The sequence below is a fragment of the Petromyzon marinus genome, chromosome 22, assembly GCF_048934315.1.
Source record: "Petromyzon marinus isolate PM22_M1 ecotype Great Lakes invasive population chromosome 22, UKy_Petmar_22M1.pri1.0, whole genome shotgun sequence".
Lineage (NCBI taxonomy): Eukaryota > Metazoa > Chordata > Hyperoartia > Petromyzontiformes > Petromyzontidae > Petromyzon > Petromyzon marinus.
This window is the reverse complement of record NC_133688.1, coordinates 10,191,452-10,215,931: the sequence shown is the minus strand read 5'-3', so window position 1 is coordinate 10,215,931 and position 24,480 is coordinate 10,191,452. Positions and strand designations below refer to the sequence as shown.

The window sequence follows — 24,480 nt, the reverse complement described above, 5'->3', positions numbered from 1 at the left end:
TCACCATGGAATTGACGTTTTTGCGGTACGAGGCCGTGTTTTCAAGTTCCCCAGGGCCAACTGTGGTTAAAAAACACAATATAATTAATGCTCGAGCGCATTGGGGGGAGAAGGTGTGTTGAGGAGGGTGGGGGGGCGTTTAAAAAAAATAACTAACTCCACTGCCCATAGGCTTGTTATCATAATGCTATAGAAAAAGGCACTGCAAAAACCACGGATCGTGACTGATGATAGTGACGGTTATGCTGCAGCTTTAATTACACCACAATTACACAACTGCATTCAATATATCTAACTCAACTTAGCAACATTTATGACAATACTAGCGGTAAGTACCCGGCGTTGCCCGGGCGAAAAAGACAGACACACACATCGACTTACACACAACAACAACCGCCATTCGCCACTAAGTGGCGGTGACGTCACCACGACGCTTGTGCCAGGCTATGTGCACCTTGAGGCCACGTGAAGTGTCGAACGCCCGCTGACAGGAGGTCACGGGGCAGACCCAGGTGCCACGAGTCGACTGACTGAGATGACTGGCTGATGCACCACCTGTGCCCCCTACTGTGCCAACCTGCTGTGCTTTAGCCACCCGGCGCTCCGCTCATTGTTGTGAGCGTCGCTCCTCCGCCCTCCGTTATTGTTGGAGGGCGACTCCCTCCAACTGCCCAGTAGCGTCCTTCACGAGCCTCCTCCACAGAGGCCGATCTTGACACAGCTCGTACCAGTCATCGGGAAGTCCACTCAGCTCCATGACCTCCTGTACCACATCACTCCATCTCTTCTCTATTCCGGCCGTGCCCGTTTAGCCCCCTTGATCCGGCCGAACCAAAGCTATTTCGGCATGCGGTGGCTGGGCATGCGGGCTACATGACCCAGCCAACGCAGCCTTGCCTGCCGGAGAAGCTCACCGATGGGACCTTGCCCAGATCTTTCCAAGATTTGTGAGCTCCTCACACAATCCAGCCTGGTTAAACCCAGGATGGATCGTAGGCAGGCTCGCCTAAATGTTTCTAACCGGCGAAGGTATGGGAAACTCTTCACTCTCTCCACAACTGCCCCATCACCGATTGGGAGTTGTGGGGGTGGAGTGTCCGATGGTACAAAATACCCAGGCAGGTGCTTAGTTTTGGTGGGGCTGATGGTAAGGCCCCATCTCTTAGTGGCACGCTCCAGTCTCAGCAGCAGCGTCTCCAACTCCTCCTCTGAATGAGCAGCTATTACCAAATCATCGGCATACGTAACGTGGTTGAGCAATAGGGAGCCATCCCTTGACCGCATCTGGGCATCGATCAGCCTCCCATTCTATCTGTACCAAATGGAGATTCCCCCGGTACAGCTATTGAAGGCTTCACGAACTACGTGGTCAAAATAGATGTTAAATAATGTGAGAGCCAGAGGACATCCCTGTCGCACCCCAAGGTGTACAGGGAATGGCTCTGACTCCCGGCCACGTAGTTTTACCCGTGCCCGCTCACCATCATGAAGGTCCTTAATGATCGTGAGCAGAGGGTTAGGGACTCCAAAAGCATGAAGAACAACCCAGAGCCCAGGCCTACTGATGGTATCATAGGCCTTGACCAGGTCAATAAAGCAGAGATGTAGGTCTTGTTGGAATTCCCTACACCTCTGCTGTAGCAGACGGACAGAAAATATGGCATCTGTGCAGGACCGCCCTTTCCTGAAACCGCATTGGGGCTCCGCAAGCCTCTCCTCAGCGTGCCTGGCAAGGCGATGTTAAATAATCCTTGCCAGGACCTTTCCCGGCACACTGAGGAGTGAGATGGCCCTGTAGTTGTTACAGTCTGTGCGGTCCCCCTTCTTAAAGAGGGGGGACCACCAGGGCATCCTTCCAATCCTGCGGAACCTGTCCAGTGGTCCAGACTTGTTATGATGTCATATAGGGCAGTCTGTGCACAAACCCCACCCTCCCTCAGCATTTCGCTTGGGAGATCATCTCTGCCCGCTGCCTTTCCTGATCTCAGACTCCGGATCGCCCTCAGTACTTCCTCAAAAGATGGCACCTCAGCCAGCCACTCACAGGGGGTGACTTCTTCCAATATTTGAGGCACTGCAGCCTCAGCAGGGTCATCCCCACTTTGTGCCACGATGTTTTCTTGGCTGAGGGATTTCCCCTCCCCCAGGACCTCACAGAAATGCTCAGCAAATCTGCAAACCTGTTCCTGGGGGTCGGAGATTGGATCACCTTTTTTTCCCTAATGATGGTAATAGGTGTGGTGCTGCAGGTTACTTTTTTGATGGAGTTAAATAGAGATTTGTGATCGCGGGCCACTGAGGCAGACTCCATCTCCTCAGCAACCCGCGACCACCACCCATCCTTGAAGCGCCTCACGGCTCTCCGAACCTCCGAGCGAAGGCTGCAGTAAGCCTCCTCATTCTTTGACGTGGGATTCTGTGGCCGATGACAGTGGGCCTGTCACTTTTTCTTAACCATCCTGAACACCTCCTCTGTCAGCCAGGTTCTCTGGGGAGGTCTGGACTACATACCAAAAGCAGCCATTGCAGCTGCATGAGTCGCAGTCCTAAATCTCGCCCATTTACCCTCGACATCAGGAGGAGTGGGGGACGATGCCAACCCCAGCCGCATGCGATGATGAAATTCTCGCTTGCAACTTTCATCAGATAACTGAGACCAGGCCACTTTAGGTTGGAATGGGGTCCTGGGTGTACACCCACCACCGGAGTGGAAGAATGGCAGGCGCATCTTACAGATGACTAGTCGATGGTCAGAGGGCAGATCAGCTCCATGGTAGGTCCTGGTGTCAAGGACATGGGCTCGCATCCGCTGGTCCGTCACTATGTAGTCCAGCAGATGTTCTTGCTTGGACCCGGCATACATCCATGATGTTGTGTGGATGCGCCGATGCCGGAACGGCGTGTTCGTAATTACAAGCCCATGGTCTGCACAAAAATCTAGCAGCCTCCTACCGTTGTTATTGAGCTGATCTGGCCCATGCCCTCCAATCACTCCAGACCAGGTGCCAGCATCATGACCAACTCGGGCATTGAAGTCACCCAACAAGATGACTGTATCCCGAGGGGCCACTTTAGCCAGCACCTGTGACAGGAGGTCATAGAAGGCATCTGATTCATCGGCTTTGCCTGCATCCCTCCACGGATGTTCGTCTTCGGTGGGGGCATAAGTAACCACGACCACCACTCCTCGCCTCCGGTTGATGGGAAGGCGAGCCCAAGGTAGCCTGAGGCTTTCAGCTTCCCACACCTCACCGCCACGCTCCCACGCACCCTTCATTATTTTGTTCAAAAGAAGAGCCACACCCTGTTGTTTGGCAGTCTGCTGCCCCGAGTAGAGGACTGTCCACCCCTCATGGTGGCAGGAGCCAGAATCGGTCCACCGGACCTCCTGAATGCCACAGAGATCCAGGCGGTACCGGTCCAGCTCTCGACAGAGGAGTGGCAGCCTCTCCTCCGCAGTGAGCATTCGTTGTTTCTGGAGGAGCCCCGAGGGTAGAGATTCAATCTCCTGGCTCCGTTAATTGGGGTTTGGCCAGGAGACGCCTGTCCCCCCGGGGCCTCCGGCACAAGCTTATTAGTTATATTTAAGTCGTGGTTTCGTGGTAATTTTTTTGAAGGTGGAGGGGTTACCAGCCCCTCGCACCCGTCCAGAGCCCCCGTTTAGCCACTGTGGTGGTCACAGACGCCATGAGGGGAGGGGCCAATCGGAATTAGGCCCTCTCCCCACAGCACTGTCCACGACAGAGTTGCCCGTCCGGCACCGCGAGGAGGTAGGGGGTTGTTTTGCCGTACACACAGACATCGACCCACACACATAGAAACACATCGACTTACACGCACACACGCACACATATGGACTCACACAAACAGACATCGACTTTAGGCACACACACATGGAGTTATGCAAACTTTACGCGGAAACGCAACACAACTGTACTTAACACAGTTAACGCAGAAGAGTCTTAATGTGCTTATGTTCTTTTCCACTGCAGTAATAGCCTGCAGTGCGCTGTTAATATAGCGATTGAGATATATCGTTATTATAGAACTTTGAATTTTTATCTGCATTTCAATAGAAGAATGCACGTTTAATATTGAGCAAAGGAATTTTTTAAATGGACATATTATCATGCGATTAAAATACTTAGATTAATTATCACTGCTCACGAGTGTAGAGCATCTCATGGAAATTTGTGCCAAATTTGGTCAGCCTTGTGCACACGAAAAAGTGAAGTAGGAAACCGTTCGCTGTAGGTCTGCGCCTCCACGCTCCTGAGAACCGAGTTGACGCCTGACACCGAGCGCGTGAAGCCACTGAGGTCATGATACCACCCACAGCTCTGTTTAGCTGCAGGCTCTTGGAAACTGGAAAAAGCGGCTTTTTTTTTTGCACACAGCTAGAGCTGCGGTAGAGACACCTTATTTATTTGAGCGACCACAAGAGTGTCGCTTACAATAAATGCATGGCAAACGGCCTGTACTCAACTTAAGTTCATCGAACAAGGCCAGATGTATATACCGGCCAAACATCCCAAGCACAATCGACCCTGCAAGTTACTTTTTGCAGAGTAAATGGATACTTTTAATCCTTCATCAAACACACTGTACACCTAATGGTACAAATGTTGGTGCAAATGTATTTTTTTGAACTCCTTGTTAATTTAATGCCAACATTTCAATGTGAATAATCTATATATATATATAAAAGGCTAATTTGTGAATGTGTGTCTGTTCGAAATGTTTAGCATACTTCCCAACATGCAACAAACTTGATATTTGGCATGTGGGTAGCTTCAAGATTGTACACAATGCAAAAAGTATAAAAATAGACTTTTGTATATTTTTTTGGGGGGGGGGGGGGGGTGGGGCACAATAATGGATATATTTTGCACGGCAAGTGAGCGGTGACTTCACATCTGTGATGTCACCCGCACGCGGCAGCGTCACGCAGTGTGCCTGCTGACGTCACGCATCCCCCCCACCCTCCACGTAGGCCGTGTATTAATCCAAGACAAGAATCCAAGTCTCGGGCGACGCCGAGTAGTAAAGCTAGTTATTATTATTTCCATCAAGGTAGTGCTGTGGCACAACATTTGATTCAATCTAAATGTAAAAAATGTTGAGATAGAATGAGCCCTATCATCCATCTCTGGTTGATAAAATCGATACCACTCTGTGGCAAGTCAAAAGGCACAACCGATTGGATTATGAAAACTCTACCACTGCTCAGGGCCACAGAAATAGATGATCGCGGCCCGTTGCTCGTTTGAGCATGGGCATACTTTGACTTATATGAATATTTCGTATATTTTTTTCACCACTGCTTGTATCATAATCCATTGCGTCAAATCACCGTTGTGCGTTTGGATGTATGTCACGAGGCAAATAAATGTCCTTTCTGAGCTCCTTCAATCAGCAGAACATCACACCATGTCCAGGGAATGGCCCCTGAACATGACACAACAAAAACTTTTTCTCGAGTTACCTCGGCAGACGACCTCTCTAACCCCAACACTAGACAACGCCCCTTCATTCTTTCTAAAGAGTGGTTTGCCATATTTCAGTCATTAATTGTCATACTATATTATAAAAAAAAAGTGCAGCTGTCTGGCGCGTGGGCAGGCCAGAAGTGCGGTGGTGACGTCGCCACGCTCGCCTGCGTGATGGCGCCGCCCACGTCCCGTGGCGTTGACTCAGGGGTTCGCGCGTCGCACTGAGGTGACGGCTTCCTCTCGCCCCCACCACCCCAGGAGTGTATCCCGCGCAAATGCGCGGACAGTGCCGGCAAAAAAAATAACAGCTCTCAGAAGTGGACCTTGATAAATAAAGTGAAAATTAAATTCAGACAATGTTACATAGGCCAGATCGGGCATCCGGAATAACACAAAGTATAAACTGGAACAGTTGCAGACTTATGACATGTATTACGGAGGAGGGAATGAGCATTGAGGGCACTGTAACCCACTGAAGATTTTGAAGCCGTGGCCTGGCTCGGCCAAATGATCCCCTAATGCTCATTCGAGCATTGGTGCGGCGGCTTTTATCGCAGGTTGTCGTGGCTGTAACCCCGCCCGTCCAACTTCTTCATCCACAACAGGGCTCGGGCGATGTCAAGTACCACCTGGGCATGTCGCATCAGCACATCAACCGGCTGTCGGGCCGCAAGCTGAAGCTGTCGCTCGTCGCCAACCCGTCGCATCTGGAGGCCGTGGGGCCCGTGGTGCAGGGCAAGACGCGCGCCGAGCAGTTTTACCGCGGCGACACCGAGGGAAAGCAGGTGAAGGGCAGCACGCGGGCTCTCACAGGCTTGTGCCCTCACGCGTTGGCCGGCCTTGCTGTGGAATCCAGCACTTGAGTAGATTAAGTGTTGGTGGATCATGTGCCCATGGAACTAAACTTGAGAAAATTGTGTTAACGCCACGGTGGCGAGATGTTAACTTCCTCGCCCGGTATACAGGAGGTCGCGAGTTCGATCCCGACCCTGACGCCTACATATTTGGAGTTTGCATGTCTCTCTCCCCGTGGGCACATGGATGTTTGTCCGGGTCCTCCGGTTTTTCCCTCCACATTTAGAAACGTGCTTTTTAGAGTATGTGGCCACTATAAATCTCCACGCGATAAGCCACTTTGTGGGGCTATCATTTGTGGCCAGGTCGCTTCTGAAAAAAGAGCTATATTGCTTAGTGGGCCTTACCTTGAGAAATAAAAATTATTTAGTTTATTTTAGAGTTCATGACCCTGCTTTGTGTAGTGTGTTATCCCCTTGTACGTATCGGTTTTCTCTGGATGCTCTTTAGTTTTCTTCCACATGCAAAATACTGCATTGAAACATGAATTGGCCAAACATCTCTATATGTAGGCCCCTCCGAAATTATTATCTTTGGGAAAATGTGTTATTTTAATTAGCCAGTACCTCTGCATGGCCAGATTTACTTGGGAAGCTATGCCAGAGCCTGACCAAGGCGAAAGCCAGCTGTGTGACCTGTTTTACCTTACCATCACTCTCTATTCTCCCTCCGAATCCATCACCTGACTCAAGGTGTGGTTTGTCCTGATGCCTTGCCTCAAACCTCCGCATCTCCACACCTCCGATATTAATGGTTGGTTATGTACGGTGCGAAAGAAGAAGTTCAACATACATACAAACCGTACTGTGGTTTCTTGAAGAAGCGGCACGTTGTTGCGCTGAATATTACATTGTATTGTGTTCTGGATAAATTATTTTGTGCTGTAATGTATTGTGCTGTATTGTACTGTTAGCTTATGGATTATTGTATGGTATCGTCCTCTTATTCTGCCGTGTTGTATTGTGCTGTGTTGAATGTTGCATTGCAATACATTGAACTGTATTGTAATGTGCATTTTGTCGTTTTGTCCTGTATTGTGCTGTAACATTGTATTGTGCAGATTTATAATGTGCTGTATTATATTGTCCTGTGTCGTGCCGGAATGTATTGTGCCCAATCGTATTCTTCGGTTTTGATTGTGCTGCTCTGTTGTGCCCCCAGGTGATGTCTGTGCTCATACACGGGGACGCTGCATTCGCGGGGCAGGGAGTCGTCTACGAGACGTTCCATCTGAGCGACCTGCCGGCGTACACCACCCACGGCACCATACACCTGGTCGTTAATAACCAGGTGTGATGTACTTACGGCTGTGCATGTCTGTGAGGCAGCGTAGTGGTTAGCGCACTGCGCTACGAACCTGGCGGACAGAGTTCGATTCCCGCTCGCGGCCGACGTCGGCGATCGATATCTGAACTGGTCCTGGGCCTCCCTAGGGTGGACTCACCCTGGAATAAATGTCTGGTGCGGTGTGTAAATGCCAGTGCTGGGCAGACAAAGGTGGCTGGGTGTGGTGTTAGCAAAACCACCCCTTTATAGGCGCTCACTAGAGCCCTTGGCAAAAACAATATTTATAGGCTACATGTGACAACTTTGTGTAAATTTGATAATTTTTATGCGTATGCTTTTTGGTATGTGTGCACGTATGCAGTAAACGTGTATATATTTACACGACGGCTGGCCAAACCACCCCCATGTGCAGACAATGTTGGCCACATCACCCCTTTGGGCGCCTAGCCAACCTTCATAGGTGCTCGCTAACAACACTTGCCCCGACATACGTGCATGCGCGTAAATATAAAATGTCGTTTACCCACTGCCACTATTTAAATATAGACCGACACAGGAAGACTTCTTCACAATTATGGCAAATCGCCTGATGAAGCTGGTTGTAATCACCAGAAAAACATCATAGTCAAATTGTAAATGTTGTGTGTTTACTCTCCAACATACCGGTGTGCTGAAGTAGTAACTAATTGGCGCGGTTTTGTTCACGTGACAAACCTTACTAATTGGCCGTATTGGGTGGTGGTGGTGGTGGGGATAACTGCACATTAATGTTTGGTGTACGCGCGTAAGCCCGTGCCTTTTTTGTCAATGCGCCCGCCCGTACTCTCCTGCCCTCGCTGGCCTGCGCCATCGCCCTGGCCCGTCACAGATCGGCTTCACGACGGACCCGCGCTCGTCGCGCTCGTCCCCGTACTGCACGGACGTGGCGCGCGTCGTCAACGCGCCCATCTTCCACGTGAACGCCGACGACCCCGAGGCCGTGACGCACGTGTGTCGCGTGGCGGCCGAGTGGAGGAACACGTTCCACAAGGACGTCGTCGTCGACCTGGTGGGTCCGAGTGGCTCTGTGTGTCCCCCCGCGAGCCCGCGACGTGCGTGGGGGGTTGGAGCGGTTTTGCGCGGTGGTTTCGCGTGCTGCACTACGAAACCAACCGCCACGGCTAAAATCAAAGAATGGAAGTAGCTGTTCATCTATTACAACTTTTGGCGAGGTAACGGTCAAAGTGTCGGTTCGTGCATATGTGGTGTTTATCGTGGCGTGGGGAGCGCTGGTGTCACGGTTAGCACGGGGCGCTACGAACCCAGCGACCCGAGTTCGATCCCTGCTCAAGGCAAACACCAGTGACGATTATTTGAACCGGTTATGGGCCTCCCCTAGGTCGACTGAGCCTCAAATGAGTACCTGGTGCAGTGTGTAAAAATCGCCACTGGGGAGACAAAGGCGGCCGGGCGTGGCGTTGGCCACCAGGCCCCTCGTGTGCCATGCCGGTCTTCGTAGGTGCTCGCTCAAAAGCACTTGCCCCAACAGTCTGTTAAGGCTTTGTCTTTGGTGTCGATCGCAGGTTGGCTACCGCCGGAATGGCCACAATGAAGTTGACGAGCCCATGTTCACGCAGCCGTTCATGTACAAGCGGGTCGCACGGCAGGTGCCTGTGCTCAAGCAATACTCTGATGCCCTCATCAAGGAAGGGGTCATCACGGGCCAGGAGTACAAGGTACCCGGGTTATGAGATCGTTTGTTTTTTTAGGAGTCACGTCTGGCTACGGGGGAGATCTCAAATCCTAAGTCATTGCACCTCCCTGCATTTCCGTGAATTGCCACAATCCGGGGTTGCAAATATGATGCAAGATTTGATTATTTTACGTCTTGTTTGTAGTGTCTCATTTTGTAGTGTCTCCTTTGTACATTATCTTATTCGGTCAATCAACTAGAAGGTATATTTACTTCTAGTTTGCATACATTTCCATGCTAATTTCAAACACTTATATCTGTGCTTCATGAGCATAAAGTGAAAGTGCAGCTCTGCAATTGTTGCTCATGCCACTGCTGGTGGAAGGACCCCTACTCATCCTGTTTAGAGCCCTGGGCCAGTGGTGGAAATTCCACATTAGCACGGCAAGGACTGATTTATCCATAAAACAACAAATGTGTGCTTCCTACAATGTGGTATTCATTGTATTGTGTCCAGATGTTCTGTTCTAAGGCAGTGTTACTGACGACGGTGGTGAGAAAACTGCTCCTATGAAGTTAATCACCTCTGCTCTGCCTCTCTCCCTCCTGCTCACTGTCTGGCATTGCTCGCCGACAGACAGAGGTGTCCAAATTCGACCAGATATGTGAAGATGCGTACGCCAGCTCCAAGGATGAGAAATTGCAACGGACAAGCCAGTGGATCGACTCTCCCTGGCACGGTATAGGACGCTGCTGAACAACCAGTGGCTTAATTTATTCATTGCTGTGCAGGGCTCTTACTAGAGGTGTCTAAAATGCCAGTCACCATTACGACTGAAGTTAGCTCTAGTTTTGCTGGATGTGATGGCAGACCCGAATAATCCCACATCAGGGTCGGCTCAGCCCTTTGTTTATGCAGAGACTGATCCCCGTCACGTTGATATGAAATTTTCAACGCTATGTCAGGGCTACCAAAAAAACCTCGGTTCCACCCAAATGCTCCTTGAACTTGACGTGGATACCACATGTCACACACTAATGGGCCCTATGTAAATTACTGCATCCTAACGGGCTCTTTTAAAATAGCATTCAACTCCCTCCTATCCAGTGATGTAGCTGTAGGGTGTATAGGAGATGCAACTGCACTTGGGCCACCAAATGAGAGGATCCCAGGCACTGGGCTACAAAGAGTGGATAGATTAACACCGCTGGCTTTGCCCCCACCCCTCCCCACGGTATGAATCTGCCTTGTAGGGTTTTTCGGGCCGGATGGTCGACCGCAGAGCATGTGGACCCCGCCGTCGGGCGTCCCCGAGGAAATCCTCGAGCACATAGGCAAAGCCGCGAGTTCCGTGCCAGCTCCGGACTTCAACATCCACCCAGGTGAGCCAACCACGCCACCCGCCCCACTCACTCGAGCACTCGCTTGAGTTCGTTAATTAACAGATGCAGCTGCTCCACATATATTAAACCTTCGCCCCAATGCACACCCTGACCACTGAACTTGGTGTAAAGCAGAACTTATGAAACGTCGTTCCTCAGCTTTGCAGAGTGGAAGTTTATTGGGTTAGGATGAGTGGGGACTCTGTGTCCGGTCTCCTGAAAGGAACACACACACCTGGGCGGCATGTTCCAGCCTTCGCTTTGAGTGACCTGATTGAATTGAGGAATTTGAACGTATGGAAGTGTCATTAGAGATCAATTAGTCATGTGCTTGATCATAACCGGAGTTTTTTTTTTTAATTTGTATGTGAGACGTAAACCCAAAGTCACATCTAGCAGATCATAGCTGCCTGTCTTGTTTGTTAAACTGTGAAATAGGTAAAGCTGTACCCTTGTGCCCTCTGACCCCTGCCTCCTCCACCACCTGTCCGTCTCCCCACTCTCCAGGCCTGATGCGCGTGCTGCGTTCCCGCGCCGAGATGGTGAAGAACCGCACGGCCGACTGGGCGCTCGCTGAGTACATGGCATTCGGCTCGCTGCTCAAGGAGGGCGTTCACGTGCGTCTGAGTGGCCAGGACGTGGAGAGGGGGACCTTCAGGTGAGATGACCGGTGCCGAGTCCTGACGGCTTGGCATCCAGAGGTGTCTTTGTACCCTGCGTGATCCTGGAATGATTGCTCGTAGACTTGTTGCCAACTATCACCCGTAATTGCAACTACAACTCTCTTTAGATCTGTGTGCTGGCTCCCAGTTGAATCTTGGCTCGATTACTCTCCAAGATTAACCTTACTGTTTTGAAGATCCTACATGGGTTTACCTGGCCAGGTGGTGCTGTGGTTATTGTGCATGTCAGCGCAATCATCGAGTCACGAGTTTATATCCCGAACAGGGTCTGGTTCAGCTATTCAGCTCTGTAGCTAAACCTGAGACAATGGCAGGCATTCTACATTCCTATGAAGTGGGCCGGTGTCTCCATCGGATGACCACTTCATATTCCCATGAAGCGGTACATATTGTATTGACCTTAGAGGAATTGTGGGACAGCCTTCTAATTTTGTGTGAGGCACCCTGCCACTGTGCCAGTGCCGAATAAGCTAAATATTGTACGAGTAGCTTTTTGCAAAGCACAGCCATCGCCACAGGTAACACTGCATAACATGCGTGTCTTCCTACAGCCATCGGCACCATGTTCTGCATGATCAAAACGTGGACAAGAAGACTCTGGTTCCCATGAAAAATCTGTGGCCATCGCAAGCTCCCTACACTGTGTGCAACAGCTCCCTGTCCGAGTACGGGGTCCTAGGTATGGTGTGGTGATGCACAGACACGCGTGCGCACCACTACAGCTGGCACAGCGAATCCAAATACCACATTGCAATACTTGTTTGGGATGGATTAACTACAGCAGATTAAAGATGTAATAGTTTTTTTATTTGTTATTCACTCAATCGTTTGTTCAGAAGCAGAGTGGATCTCGTCCGTTCCTCCTTTAAATCAGTGAAGACAGCAGTGGCGGCTGTTTATAATGTGGTCAATGATTTTTGGGATTCGTGGCCACGACTCGCAGGCCACACAATCTATGATACGCCACTTGTGCATTGAAGATCCTCATTGCAATAGATTGCGTGATATGGCAACACAGTAGTTTTGATATCGTAGCTTCCATATAAGAAATTGCAAGAAATTCTCAACCTGCTAATAACTCTCTGGGGGGTCTGTAAAATGTGGACTACTTTGTGTAAAATCAACTACGGTTGTCATATAGAGAGTCTGGTGTCCATCATAGAAATGTTGAATTTCCATCACCGGCTCTGGGCTACCAAAGTATGTAAACATCGATCCATACTTGTTTGAGTATGGAGTTACCACCTTCCAACTGTGAGTCCGAAAGCAATCGGTTCAAATTTCATTATAGAACATTAGGTTTGAATACTTTTTCAGCCTTAAAGCTTCAGTGCTACTGCAGTGTCAAGCTTGGTAGCACCCACAAGCCCAAGAGAGGCATATTCTCCGGATATCGACCTGGTGGTGGTGCGACTACTCCTGAAATCCGCCCCACCCCGACGACACCAATGACAGATGGCAGCGCTCTACATTCTGCACTTATTTTGTCTGCACTTGGCTGTGGGAGAGGTTGGTGTTCACCAAATAGACATGCGGTGCGGCCAAACTGTCTTGGCGATGATATTGATGACACGCTGTGATCACCAACGGTGACGGTGTGACGATAAATGCTGCTGGATGACATCGTTGGCAGCAGCCACCCATTAAAAACTAGCTGTGCTTGTTCAATCACTTGTCTGTGCGTGCACGTACGCACGGTGTCTTACGCAGGTTTTGAGCTGGGCTTCGCGATGTCCAGCCCCCACGCGCTCGTGTGCTGGGAGGCACAGTTCGGTGACTTCAACAACATGGCACAGTGCATCATCGACCAGTTCATCTCCTCGGGCCAGGCCAAGTGGTTGCGGCAGAATGGGATTGTCCTGCTACTCCCGCATGGCATGGAGGGAATGGTACGGTCTTGGCACCTTGCAACAACTGGTAGAGCCATACGTATCTTTTTTTAGCAATCCCTCCGTGTTATATGCAGCGTGTAAGACGGAGTAAAAGTGTCCCCATATGGACAGAAATGTCGAATGGAGTTAATCTGTGCTGGTGGCCCTTAACCGGCAATGGAATTTCCACTTTCCTTTGGTGGAGACTTCTTTATCTCTACCACGACCACTGTTGACTTCTCACAAAGTGGTACTCGGCTTTGATTTCGGATTTGGAACCTGAAATGCAGATTCGATTCTGCCCTGATTTCTCCCAATCCTATTGTAAATCAATAACAGGCATCGTGCATTAACGTCTGCACTGGGGAGATGAAAATAGCAGGGTGTGGTCCTCTCCTCACCCCACCTTCTCATGCTCTTTTGGCTTTAATCGGTGCTCACTAACAGTATTTGATTTAAGCTACTTATAAAAAGGTCATAATTTGAAATAATCGTTGTGTGTTGATTTAGCCTTTCTTCTGTCCTGGGTCATTGCAATGAACACTGTTTTGTGTTCTGCAGACACATTTCTCCCTGGAATATGAATATAGAATTCTGACCTTTGGCTCAGAGATACAAACTGAAATCAGCCCCACCCCAAGCTTGTTAGAGGATACAAACACTTTTGACAATGGATTGTCAACAGCACTTGCATCTACAGGTTGTGAAGCTAAATGGAAGCTTGGGTATTGGCGTTTTGTTACTTCAGAAACCAGTGGCCTGAGTTAATTTCCCTGGCTAACACAGTTAACAGCAGTAGCGAGTGATATCTGAGCTGGTGCGGGGCCTACCTAAGGCCAACTCAGCCTTCAAATGAGTGCCTGGTGAGGTGTGTAAGCATCAGCACTGGGGAGACCGATACCGTGGCCTGACCATTAACGATCCCATGTTGTCTACAATATGTGCTCGCCCAACAGCCCTTGACCACGTGGGTTTGTGAAAGGCTGCACTGGAGATCTTTGCCTTTCTCCTTTACGTGCATGCACCGTATGTGTTGTGTGCGAGTGTTAAGGGCAATGGTTACATAGCAAACACACTCCATGAGGATAATTTATTTTTCCGTGTATGTGTGTGTGCGCCTTACAGGGTCCAGAGCACTCCTCTGCACGGCTGGAGCGGTTCCTCCAGATGTGCACCGACGACCCAGATGTCTTTCCGGTTCGGAATTGCAATCTCATCGTGTAAAAAAAAAAAACATTCGTAATCCTCATAACTGACCGTGAGTTGAATAACCGTGCTCGAGCAATGGCAGATCGCACGGCGTACACCAGTCTTCACTGCCCCATTAATGTATTCATTAAATAACGTGTATACAAAACGTGAGTAAAATAAGGTGTTTGATAATTCGTAATTGGAGATAATTCGGCATGGCTGCATTTTCGGCATATATATGGTATATTAATAATTCGACATGAGCCGAATTGCCGTACCGAATGGTCCAATTTCAGCAGACGTGGAGCGACGCCACGACTAGAACGACTCGGTCCGGTGAGCGTGGGGTGAGAGTGGTGAGCGTGGTGGGAGTGGTGAGCGTGGTGGGAGTGGTGAGCATGGTGAGCGTGGTGAGTGTGGTGAGCGTTAGTGCAGACCTGTCGCTTTGGACTTTTTTTCACACCAAATCTTAGTCTTGAGGGATTTCTGTATACAATTATTGGGTATTTTTATTATTATATATATATACCTCCTTCAAGGTGGGATGTATATATTCCCATGGTGTGTCTTCTGGAGTTGTTACCGATTGGGGTGTGATGCTGTCTGTCTAAAGGCTGGCAGGACAATTTGAGATTGAAATATTGCAGAAATGCCAAAGTGTACTTGTGGTAAACATGCCCGGTGATAAGTCAAATGACAATGTTAGCGAGAACCCATGACTAAGAGTTTAACTCGCGACCTTTCGATTGTGAGTTGAATGCCTCTTTTGGCGAAACAATGTCTGACAGTCCATTAACCTTCATTATTCACCCAGGAAAGCCCCAGCTGAGTCTCAACGCTCATTTAAAGTGTCCTACTTGCGAAGTACGGTCAATTCTTTACCGAGCCAATCATCGTTTATTTGATTTTTTTTATGTGGTTCTAAACCAGAGTAGCTGGATAAAACCTAGAAAAAACGTGAAGATAACACGAACACATTCCACGAAAATATTTCAGCAGCCCACTTGTTGGCCACATTGCAGCCCCAGGAGGTTGGTAAATCTTGACACGTGGTGATCTCTACCCGATTCACAAGGCGTGCGCCACCGTACCCAGGGAAATAATACAGTTAAAGTGAGATGGTAAGTGTGCGTCTCCATGCTCCATATCTTCTCGTGTGTGTATCTGCATATGTGTCTCTTGTGTGTGTATCTGCACGCGTGTTTGCAGAAAATTGGTGAGCACTTTGACGTGCGTCAGATCTTCGAGTCGAACTGGACGGTGGCCAACTGCTCGACGCCTGCCAACTACTTCCACATCCTCAGGAGGCAGATCCTCCTTCCCTTCCGCAAGCCGGTTTGTGACCCCAGAATAAATCAGCAGTAACTGCACCTTCCGCCACTTCGCTCCCTGCTGATCTCGCGCAACTACTGAACAGCATTTGCCACTTTCCACCTCTTGGAGCCGTGTTTACGTCACTGACGTAGTGTAACGTTCACGTGTCGCGTGCGCGTTCCCACACTGTGTCATCTCCGCAGCTCATTCTGGCCACGCCCAAGTCGCTCCTGCGGCTGCCCGAGGCGCGTTCCAGTTTCGCCGACATGATGCCCGGTGCGTTCCAAACACCGGCACCGCAGTCAAACACGTGCAGGGTGGGGGGCCTGGTGAACTCGTGAGTGGTGCATGCATAGAATACAGGGGTTGTTTATTTTTTTAATCCGTCTACAATGGACCATTGTCTGATGGCAAACATTGATGCGCATCGTATGAAGGTATTACGTGTGAAAATGCAAAAGTTATCACAGATCAAACTTACTTTAAAGCCCACTGTTATTATTATTTTTTTATCCATTGATGGAGCCAATATTAATATTATTATTATTGAAGACTCAAATCATTAGACTACACGTAACTAAGTATCTAATGTAAATGCGAGACTTGTGAAACTACTTCTTCCATGAAACTGACATAACCCATTAGCTCTGGTTATCATAAAAAAAACTTTTTACAACTAACCTATGCAAACTATTCTGACATCCCCATGGTGACAGTGTGGGGAGACCTTCATCCAGCAGTGGATTAACAAAGGCCTGTACAGGATTATTAACCCAGTCTTAAAACACAACTCATGAAGGGCGTAGGAATTGGCCCTGATCAGAACAGAGTTAAGCCAAGAAGATTTACTGGTATTGTTTGGAGATTGCATGCTACAGTGCGTTCCCTTGAAATGCAAGGCACACATACAGAATTACTGTGGTTTGAAAAAAGAGTTTCACGAACACGGCATTGCACGATTCCGGAGCAGGAGATGAGACAAGTTCACACATAACAACAGGAGAGAGCACACCTCATTTACTTGGGGTTTCTGGTTGCAAAGACATCGTCCTGAGAAGAATATTTGGAGTTCAAATTAAGATAACATTTTAAATGTGTAAGTAAAATGCATAAGCACACATCATGCCAGGTCACCATTAACACTGCCATAGGACAGAAAAATATTAAATAATCTAACATTTCAGACAAAGTCTGCTTGTTAAGCTAAAACCCTGGCAGTGGCCTGTTAAATCAGCAACACCTCAGTAAACTAGACCAGAGGGGGAATGGTGGCACAGTGTAACATCGTTTTTTTTTTGGGTTAGATCTTGTAAATATAAATGTGTCGTTATTGACGCGATATAACCCAAAACAAACTATATAATGGATGGTTATTGGTTGCGAAAGCCTACGTGCTAAACCGGTGGCACAGTGGTTCGTGCGCCGCATTCAACTCGAGAGCCTCAGTTCGATTCCTGTCCAAAGCTAACGTTAGTGGCGAGTGGTATCTAAACCGGTTCCGGACGCTCACCACCTTCACCAACCCACAACTGACTGGCGTGCTGAAGCCTAGTCGAGACAACCTTCATCACCTATGCCAGGTATCTAGACTCTTCCTCGTGCTGCCCACCCACCACCACCTCCCCCCGTCCGCCCGGCAGGGACGTCGTTCCGGCGCGTGATCCCGGAGGAGGGCCCCGCGGCAAAGGACCCTGGCGAGGTGCGGCGGCTCATCTTCTGCTGCGGCAAGGTTTACTACGACCTGGTGCGCGAGCGAGACGCGCGGGGCATGCAGGGCCTCGTGGCGATCTGCCGCCTGGAGCAGGTGGGTCTCGCCACTCACTCTCTCCTGGCACCTGTGGACATGACCGCTCTGTTTGTGCAGCAAGTTGTCAGACGGTCAAGCAGTGAGACAGTCTGCCCTGAGAAGCGGCTTTTAGTAGAGCAGCAAGGTTGCCATTCATGAGAAAAATTATTTTTACAATTTTCTATCCTAGTGGTCTAGATTCAATGAATAACGAAAGTAGACTCGTGTCTGAGATCAGCAGCAATGCTCAAAAGCCAAGTTCAAATGTCCTGCCCAAAGAGCAATGACATGCCATGCCATGGCAGGGTGTTGAGTTTGCGCGCTGTGGAAAGTCACCAAGAGAAGAAGCTGAAGTCGGATCGCAGCGTTGCGCCTGCAAGAGTGTAAATGGAGGGGCAGGCATCAACTTTGCAGGAGTTGCAGGATTCGGCCGAAGAAAGGAAAATTGGTGGTGAGATGTGGTGAGATGGACGGTATTGACTGTGTTGACAACATCTGCCTGATCTTTCAGCTGAGACTGTCAACATTAAATGTGTGGTGTGCATCACCAATGTTGCATCCTTATGTTGCTGTGTCCTTACATTGATGATGGGTTTTTCTTCATGTCCGCAGCTGTCTCCATTCCCACATGACCTGGTGCGCGACGAGGCACTTCGCTACCCGGCGGCCGAACTCGTTTGGTGCCAGGAGGAGCACAAGAACCAGGGCTTCTTTGCGCACGTGCACCCACGTGTACGCACGGCCATCTCCCAGTCACGCCCGCTCTGGTACGTCACCCTCCCACGCACTCTCCCTGTGCCCCTACCACACCCCCCCCCACCTCCCACCTAGACGCATTAGCTTGTGTCACTGTCATTCAGCTCCTTTGAGCTGGTGGTTTAGACAAGGCTGAGAGCATTATACATGCAACGTAATGGCCACAATCTCCGCTGATAACAGCCCGCGATGGAAATTTCACATTCCTATGGTAGGAACTAGTCTCTCCAGAGGAAAAATTCTAAAACTGATAATGATTACAGAGGGTCAATAAGGTTCATGTATGTATGTTGAACTTCTTTCACACCATATGTAGCCAACCGTGCTAATTGGAGGTGCGGGGGAAGGACAACAAACCAAGCACAAAAAGCACTTCTATGGCTGTGTAACTTACAAGTTGAACTCTTCTTCCTTTGCACCACCATTACCGCCACCTCATCTACCACCAACCTTCTCCCGACCTCTTCAAATTCCTCCCCTCCCCAAACCATGACAGGTACGTGGGCCGTGACGCAGCATCTGCTCCGGCGACAGGGAACAAGTACTTGCACAACATGGAGTCGGAGCGCTTCTTGGCAAAGGCATTCCACCTGGACGCCTTCAAGGGCATCTAGGATGCGACTCTACGCTCTTTGCATATACACGCACACATGTACACGTGTGCGAGTGTCCGTGTGTGTGAGCAGCGATGCAATGTAGCTGTGCTTAGAGAAGCCTATTGAGAAGCTTTGTAGAAGAGCTTCAGAGGGGAGACCCATAGAAGAACCTCATTAAGAAGCATCATTTTAACGGGCGTCAAATGACATTTTTACAGGTCCTGTGAGAGAAGAAGCCTCATTTAGACTGTATTAGAGTCGCTTAGAGGAGCCATAGTATGGTGATGCGTAGATGAGCCTCGTTGACATCTCTTGTAAGAACCTCGTGGAATCATAGCCTTTCGAGAAACCCTTTAATGCCTCGTATACTGAAGGCTCTTAGAGAACCTGAGAAGAGCGTTATAGGTGGGCATTAGTCACTATGGTGAGTGTACGCGTGCGTGCATGCGTGCGTGCATGTGTAGGTACTTTGTTGTGACCCTACCATTAGTTTGATGAACTCAGTCGCTTATTGTGCAAATGTGGCAATTGGGATATGTACCCAGTACAGGTCCCGTGGAGGTCAACTCAAGCTGAATGTACTTGCATGAGTAGATCACCATCTGAATCTAGTGTGCAGTGAAAACTTCAGACGGGTAAATCTAGAAGATAGTAACTTCTATTGAATTTGGGATCACAAAATCCCATGAATAGTATTTTTGCACAGTGTTCAAACTTGACACTAATTTTACTCAATGTTTAGGCTTTATTGAAAGTGGCATAGCTCACCGCACATTCTTTCTGTGATGCACAATATTTTACTGTCGGACCTCAAACTGAAGACCTCTGGGAGTTTACATGTGAAGAAAAATTAGCTCCTACTTACCTGAGAAGGAAGACGCTTTGACTTGGAATGTGTATTTGAAAAGTGCAATGGAAATTCAGTACGATAGATGTGATGAGCAATATGTTTAAAATAGTGTACATTCCTTTAATTGCTGCCTTTATATGCCAACCCTATGCTTAGAATGAACAGCGTCGGTTCATGTAATGTGTGTAATAACCCTGACAACCATCCGTTGCTCGAATGCTATTCCCAGCCTTGTCTCTATCGCTAATGTGAAGACTAACCCAAGCTTTGATTGTAACATAAACCTTAGCTCTAAAGCACAATAATGTTTATTAATTTATATTATTGTAAATTAATATTAAGTGACATTTTTGAATGTCAAAGTGGGTTTAAGATATAGTAGTTTTAGCTTTAATACTAAACCTTGTCTTTACAAAAACACATTTAATCAATATCTAAATGACATCCTTAAATGCTAACCAGAAACAAGGAGACAAGCAAATACATACCAGGGGACACGGTCACACGGAGACACACAGGGGGTTACCTCCATCTACCCTGTCTTCTGGCGAAATGTTATCTAGAGTTTGTGGCGTTGCCAGAGGTGATCGAGGAATCTGTGTGTGTCTTCTCGGCCACAGCTGTACCCTCCCTTCTCTGCACTTGCAAGAAGTGGAGCCCTCTAAAAGGAACATTCAGGCTTATCCTGTCCACGATCCATCCTGGGTTTTAACCATACTGGATTGTGTGAGGACCTCACAGATCTTTGAAAGATCTGGACTGTCCCATCAGGTGAGCTCTAGCATGCGAGGTTGCTTTGGCTGGGTCATGTAATCCACATGCCCAGCCACCGCATGTCTAAGCAGCTTCTGTTTGGTTGGACAGATAGGGCTAAATGGGCGTGGAACGGAATAGAGAAGAGATGTACTGATGTGATACAGAATGATGTGGAGCTGAATTAACTTGCCGATGACTGGTACCAGCAGTGTCAAGATCGGCCTCTGAGGAGGAGGAGCGTTAAGGACACTGCTGGGGAGGTAGAGGCAGTCACCCTCCAGAAAGAGCAAACGGTAGAGGTGCGACGCTCACGAGCGGTACTGGGTGGATAAAATACAAAAAGTTGGCAGTGGGGAAGCACGGTGCATCTGCCAGTAGTCTCAGTCGGTCAACCCATGGCACCTGGGTCTCTTTTGTGACCTGCCAGCGGGCCTTCGACACTTCACGTGCAACGTGGTGACGTCACCGCCACTTAGTGTGGTGAACAGCGGTTGTGTATGTGTTGTTGAGAGGGGAGCAGCCATTGTTAACCTGTAGAGATTCTTTACAAGTTATTTATCATGTGCATCATAACCATAATGACATTACCATCATAACATCATCTCATGCAGCATCACCATCATAACAAGGTATGCCACCTTATACACAGACGTTTCTCAATCAGCCCAGGTCTAAAAAGACTGTGCTGTCGTATACGCTATTAAAGTTCAACATACTACCATCAGATTTCTGCGCTCTTCAATTCCTGTCACCCACAATTGCCAATTACCAGACTTGGTCAACCGCAGACAGGTGGATACCCTTGTAACATCATCATCATCCCCATCATAGTCATCTTTTAATTACTGTATGTCTCTCATGTTGGAACATATAAAAGTTGTCGCTTGGCTTAATATTATGCACATGTATTTTGATTGCAAGGTGTTATGGTGCTCGGGACAAAACAGATGTCGCTAACATGCAGGTTGTTGATTCTCACATTGGGGACATAGATTTGCTTTACAGAATATAAACAAAAATTATGCGGTCTTCTAATATATAAAATAACGTATATACTCATTATTTGTAATACATTACTATCAGTCCTAGTGGCACTTGTAAGGTGCCTGACAAAAAGTCGGTAAAGCTGAAAGTTTAAATTCTAGTCAGGGGTCAACATAGCCCATCATTTGTCTGGTATCCATAAATTAGGTGCAACTTAGTTGTCAAGAGTAGTTGCCGAAGGAAAGACGGACTCTCTACGTATGCGAATGTTGAATTCACACATGGGCCACCCGTATAGCCGAGCACTGCCCCATGCGAGCTTTCGCAGGGAGACGCTTTCATTATATATAATCTCTTAACATGCAATATGCGATGTCAAACAAATCGGGTGGCTCTGAAGAGCGTGTTCGGTACGGGGAGCCAAGGGTCCCTGTTGTCGAGCCTTTTCAGACAATTGAGACCGCCGTTTTGATTGCCTGAGCTGGGGAAATGAAAGCAGGGCAGGAAGGTGATTGCCAACTGAAGTAGCATCTTTGGGAATCCTCAGGTAGTTGACCAGAACAACTTTACTGGGAGACATGCTTCTATGATATTAAAAATATTTTTTTTGTTTATTGAGAGTTTCAAAAATTGTGTTGTTATATATGGATTATTTCTTACCCGATTGCACCTCAATTGTGTTACTAGCATTGTGAGCAAAGAAAATCTCTAAAAGCAGGCAGTACAGATGTTGCCACGTTCACAACATGGCTGGAGAGATGACTGGAACCAATTGCAAAGTGTTTTCGATGGCCTGTTGAGGCAAGTTAAAGACTGTGCACATTAAGCTGCGCAAAGGAGTGATGGGTATCATTCAATATCCATCCGCCGATTAGGCCGACAGATCGTGATTTGCACTGGAAATAAGTGCAATTAGAATGGTATTTTGTTTACGATAGGATTTGTGCATTCTCCAGTCAATGGGCCGAGACTTTAAAATGCAATACAGGACCCAAACCCAGGATCTGACTGGTGCCGGCCCAGTTTCCTGAGCTACCGAGCTACATTGAATATTTATGCTGGTAATAGAATTTTTTAAAATCCTATGGGAGCTGACTCAACCAATCATTCCACTGTGGTCTGTATATTAGGTACTAGAGATGTTTTCCCGAGTTTCGGATTAGTCCCAAAAATCAAGCCTCGTGAAATATTGCTCAAAATGATTTTTTTTATTGTATCCTAAAACTGGAAATGTCACTTCTATAACATCACTTGTGTTTTTCTCGCCTAAAGCGGGCATCACTATTCTCACAAAGAAACTTAACATTTATACAAAATGAAAATGATCTGAAAATATATTCGAATTTTGTGGAGGAAAGTCAACCTCATACAAAGTGCTGGAACATAAGACCTTGCACAGTTATTAATGGCCCAGTTCTGGTTATTTATATTAAATGGATAACAGTAAGGGTATGTATAGAACTGTGGTACTAGACAATTTATAAAATTGTTCTTCTGAAGTAGAAAAAAAAATGTCTTAGCAGTATTTCTGCGTAAGCAAATGGCATCTCTTGAATTTACTTTATAGAAATCTTATGTGAAGGTTACATTGCATATTCTTGGTCGTAAATTTAACCTGTTTGGAATTGTTTAGTAAAGCGACAATGTGTTCAGCATCACTTTTAATCACCGAAATAGAAATTCTGCGATTTGATCATGCATTTCACTTTGCGCTTTGAAAAACTACCTTTGTTCGGTTAGTTTTGCAAGGCAGTGATCATGGTTTTATTTGGAAATATATTACATTTATATTGAGCTATTTCTGTGGGTATTTTAAGAAGTTAAACAAGCTATGATTACTTTGCCAAAGTATGTTGGGGAACATTGTTTTAAATTTAAATGTATAACCTCATAATCATGGTGACATCATCTAATCACTTGAAAATTCTGTGACGATTTGTTTTGTTTTAAATACACCGTTTTAAATAAACTTATACAGCCTCGTCGTTCAGTCAATTTTTATTTATATTTCTACTTGTAAACACAGGATTGAGTTCAATGAATTTGTCTTACGTTTATTTATCATTTTATCCAGAGGCTTTTTTTAATGAAGAGGAATTTTGGAAGTGGATGTCAGAAGAGAGAAATAAGCAGCTGATTTGAAGGGAAGCTAAAACAATGACTGAAAGTTGACAGTTATTTCACTGGAAGAGAGGAAGACTACAGCAACCGCACGCATCCACATCCTCCTCTGCGAGGATAGATTATGCAAATGTGAATACTGCAATCCCAGGTGAATAAAGTAGATCTTTGTCTCTGACAGGGACGTGCGGTCAGGGGAGGCAGGGGAGGCAGAGCCTCACCTGTCGTACTCCAATGAAGAAAATAGCTCATTTGCCAGTAACAAAATATGATAATTGGGTTTTTACCCTTTTATCTGGCAACAAAACTGACACCTTTTTACAAGGAGTCATGTTTACATTGACCACAATACCTGCGGTCGGAACGCAAACAAAAAACAACTGATAATGTATGCACTGTCCTTGAAATTGATTGGTCCACACACGAGACAGCTTTCATTAGAGCCTCGTCTCACATGGTGTTGGACCAGAAGACGCCAAAAGGCGCACAACTCAAAGACAATGCACCATCAGAGTATGAGAGCTCGGGGTAAGCATTTACACCATTGGAAACCTCATTTGCCAGTAACATATGATAGTGTGTTAATCTGGCTCTGACACTAAAGCCAGTGCCTCCCCAGCTATTGACCTCACCGCACGTCAATGGTCTCTGATGCGTCTTGACTAAGGATGATATTTTATTCTGAATACAGAAAGGTCCCATAGCTTCAACATTGGAATGGCCCGTTTTGAGAAATTTGAAGCGGTGATTCAAAACCGAATGAGATATTTTGTGCAAATGGTCTTTCAGGGGTCGGCAACTTGCGGCTCTGTAGCCGTGTTCGGCAGTTTTAAGGACTGCCTCGTGACATTATTTATTCAGGACTGCCTCGTATTCACATTCT

At 47.6% G+C, this 24,480-nt stretch overlaps 1 protein-coding gene across 3 annotated transcripts in view; it reads left to right on the top strand.

Annotated features, from left to right (window-relative positions):
* OGDHL (oxoglutarate dehydrogenase L) overlaps positions 1 to 23,461 on the top strand; it is a 45,884-nt gene extending 22,423 nt beyond the window's left edge. For all 3 annotated transcript variants that reach the window (XM_032959089.2, XM_076068712.1, XM_076068713.1), the window contains 15 exons: positions 6,098 to 6,277; positions 7,509 to 7,637; positions 8,503 to 8,682; positions 9,197 to 9,349; positions 9,944 to 10,046; positions 10,561 to 10,689; positions 11,197 to 11,347; positions 11,924 to 12,051; positions 13,083 to 13,261; positions 14,369 to 14,440; positions 15,644 to 15,769; positions 15,952 to 16,024; positions 17,389 to 17,552; positions 18,147 to 18,301; positions 18,787 to 23,461. In XM_032959089.2, the coding sequence (XP_032814980.1) occupies positions 6,098 to 6,277; positions 7,509 to 7,637; positions 8,503 to 8,682; positions 9,197 to 9,349; positions 9,944 to 10,046; positions 10,561 to 10,689; positions 11,197 to 11,347; positions 11,924 to 12,051; positions 13,083 to 13,261; positions 14,369 to 14,440; positions 15,644 to 15,769; positions 15,952 to 16,024; positions 17,389 to 17,552; positions 18,147 to 18,301; positions 18,787 to 18,904 (2,040 nt within the window). In that variant the 3' untranslated portion in view covers positions 18,905 to 23,461. The remainder of the gene's footprint in view (positions 1 to 6,097; positions 6,278 to 7,508; positions 7,638 to 8,502; positions 8,683 to 9,196; positions 9,350 to 9,943; positions 10,047 to 10,560; positions 10,690 to 11,196; positions 11,348 to 11,923; positions 12,052 to 13,082; positions 13,262 to 14,368; positions 14,441 to 15,643; positions 15,770 to 15,951; positions 16,025 to 17,388; positions 17,553 to 18,146; positions 18,302 to 18,786) is intronic.
* Positions 23,462 to 24,480: the final 1,019 nt, after the last annotated feature.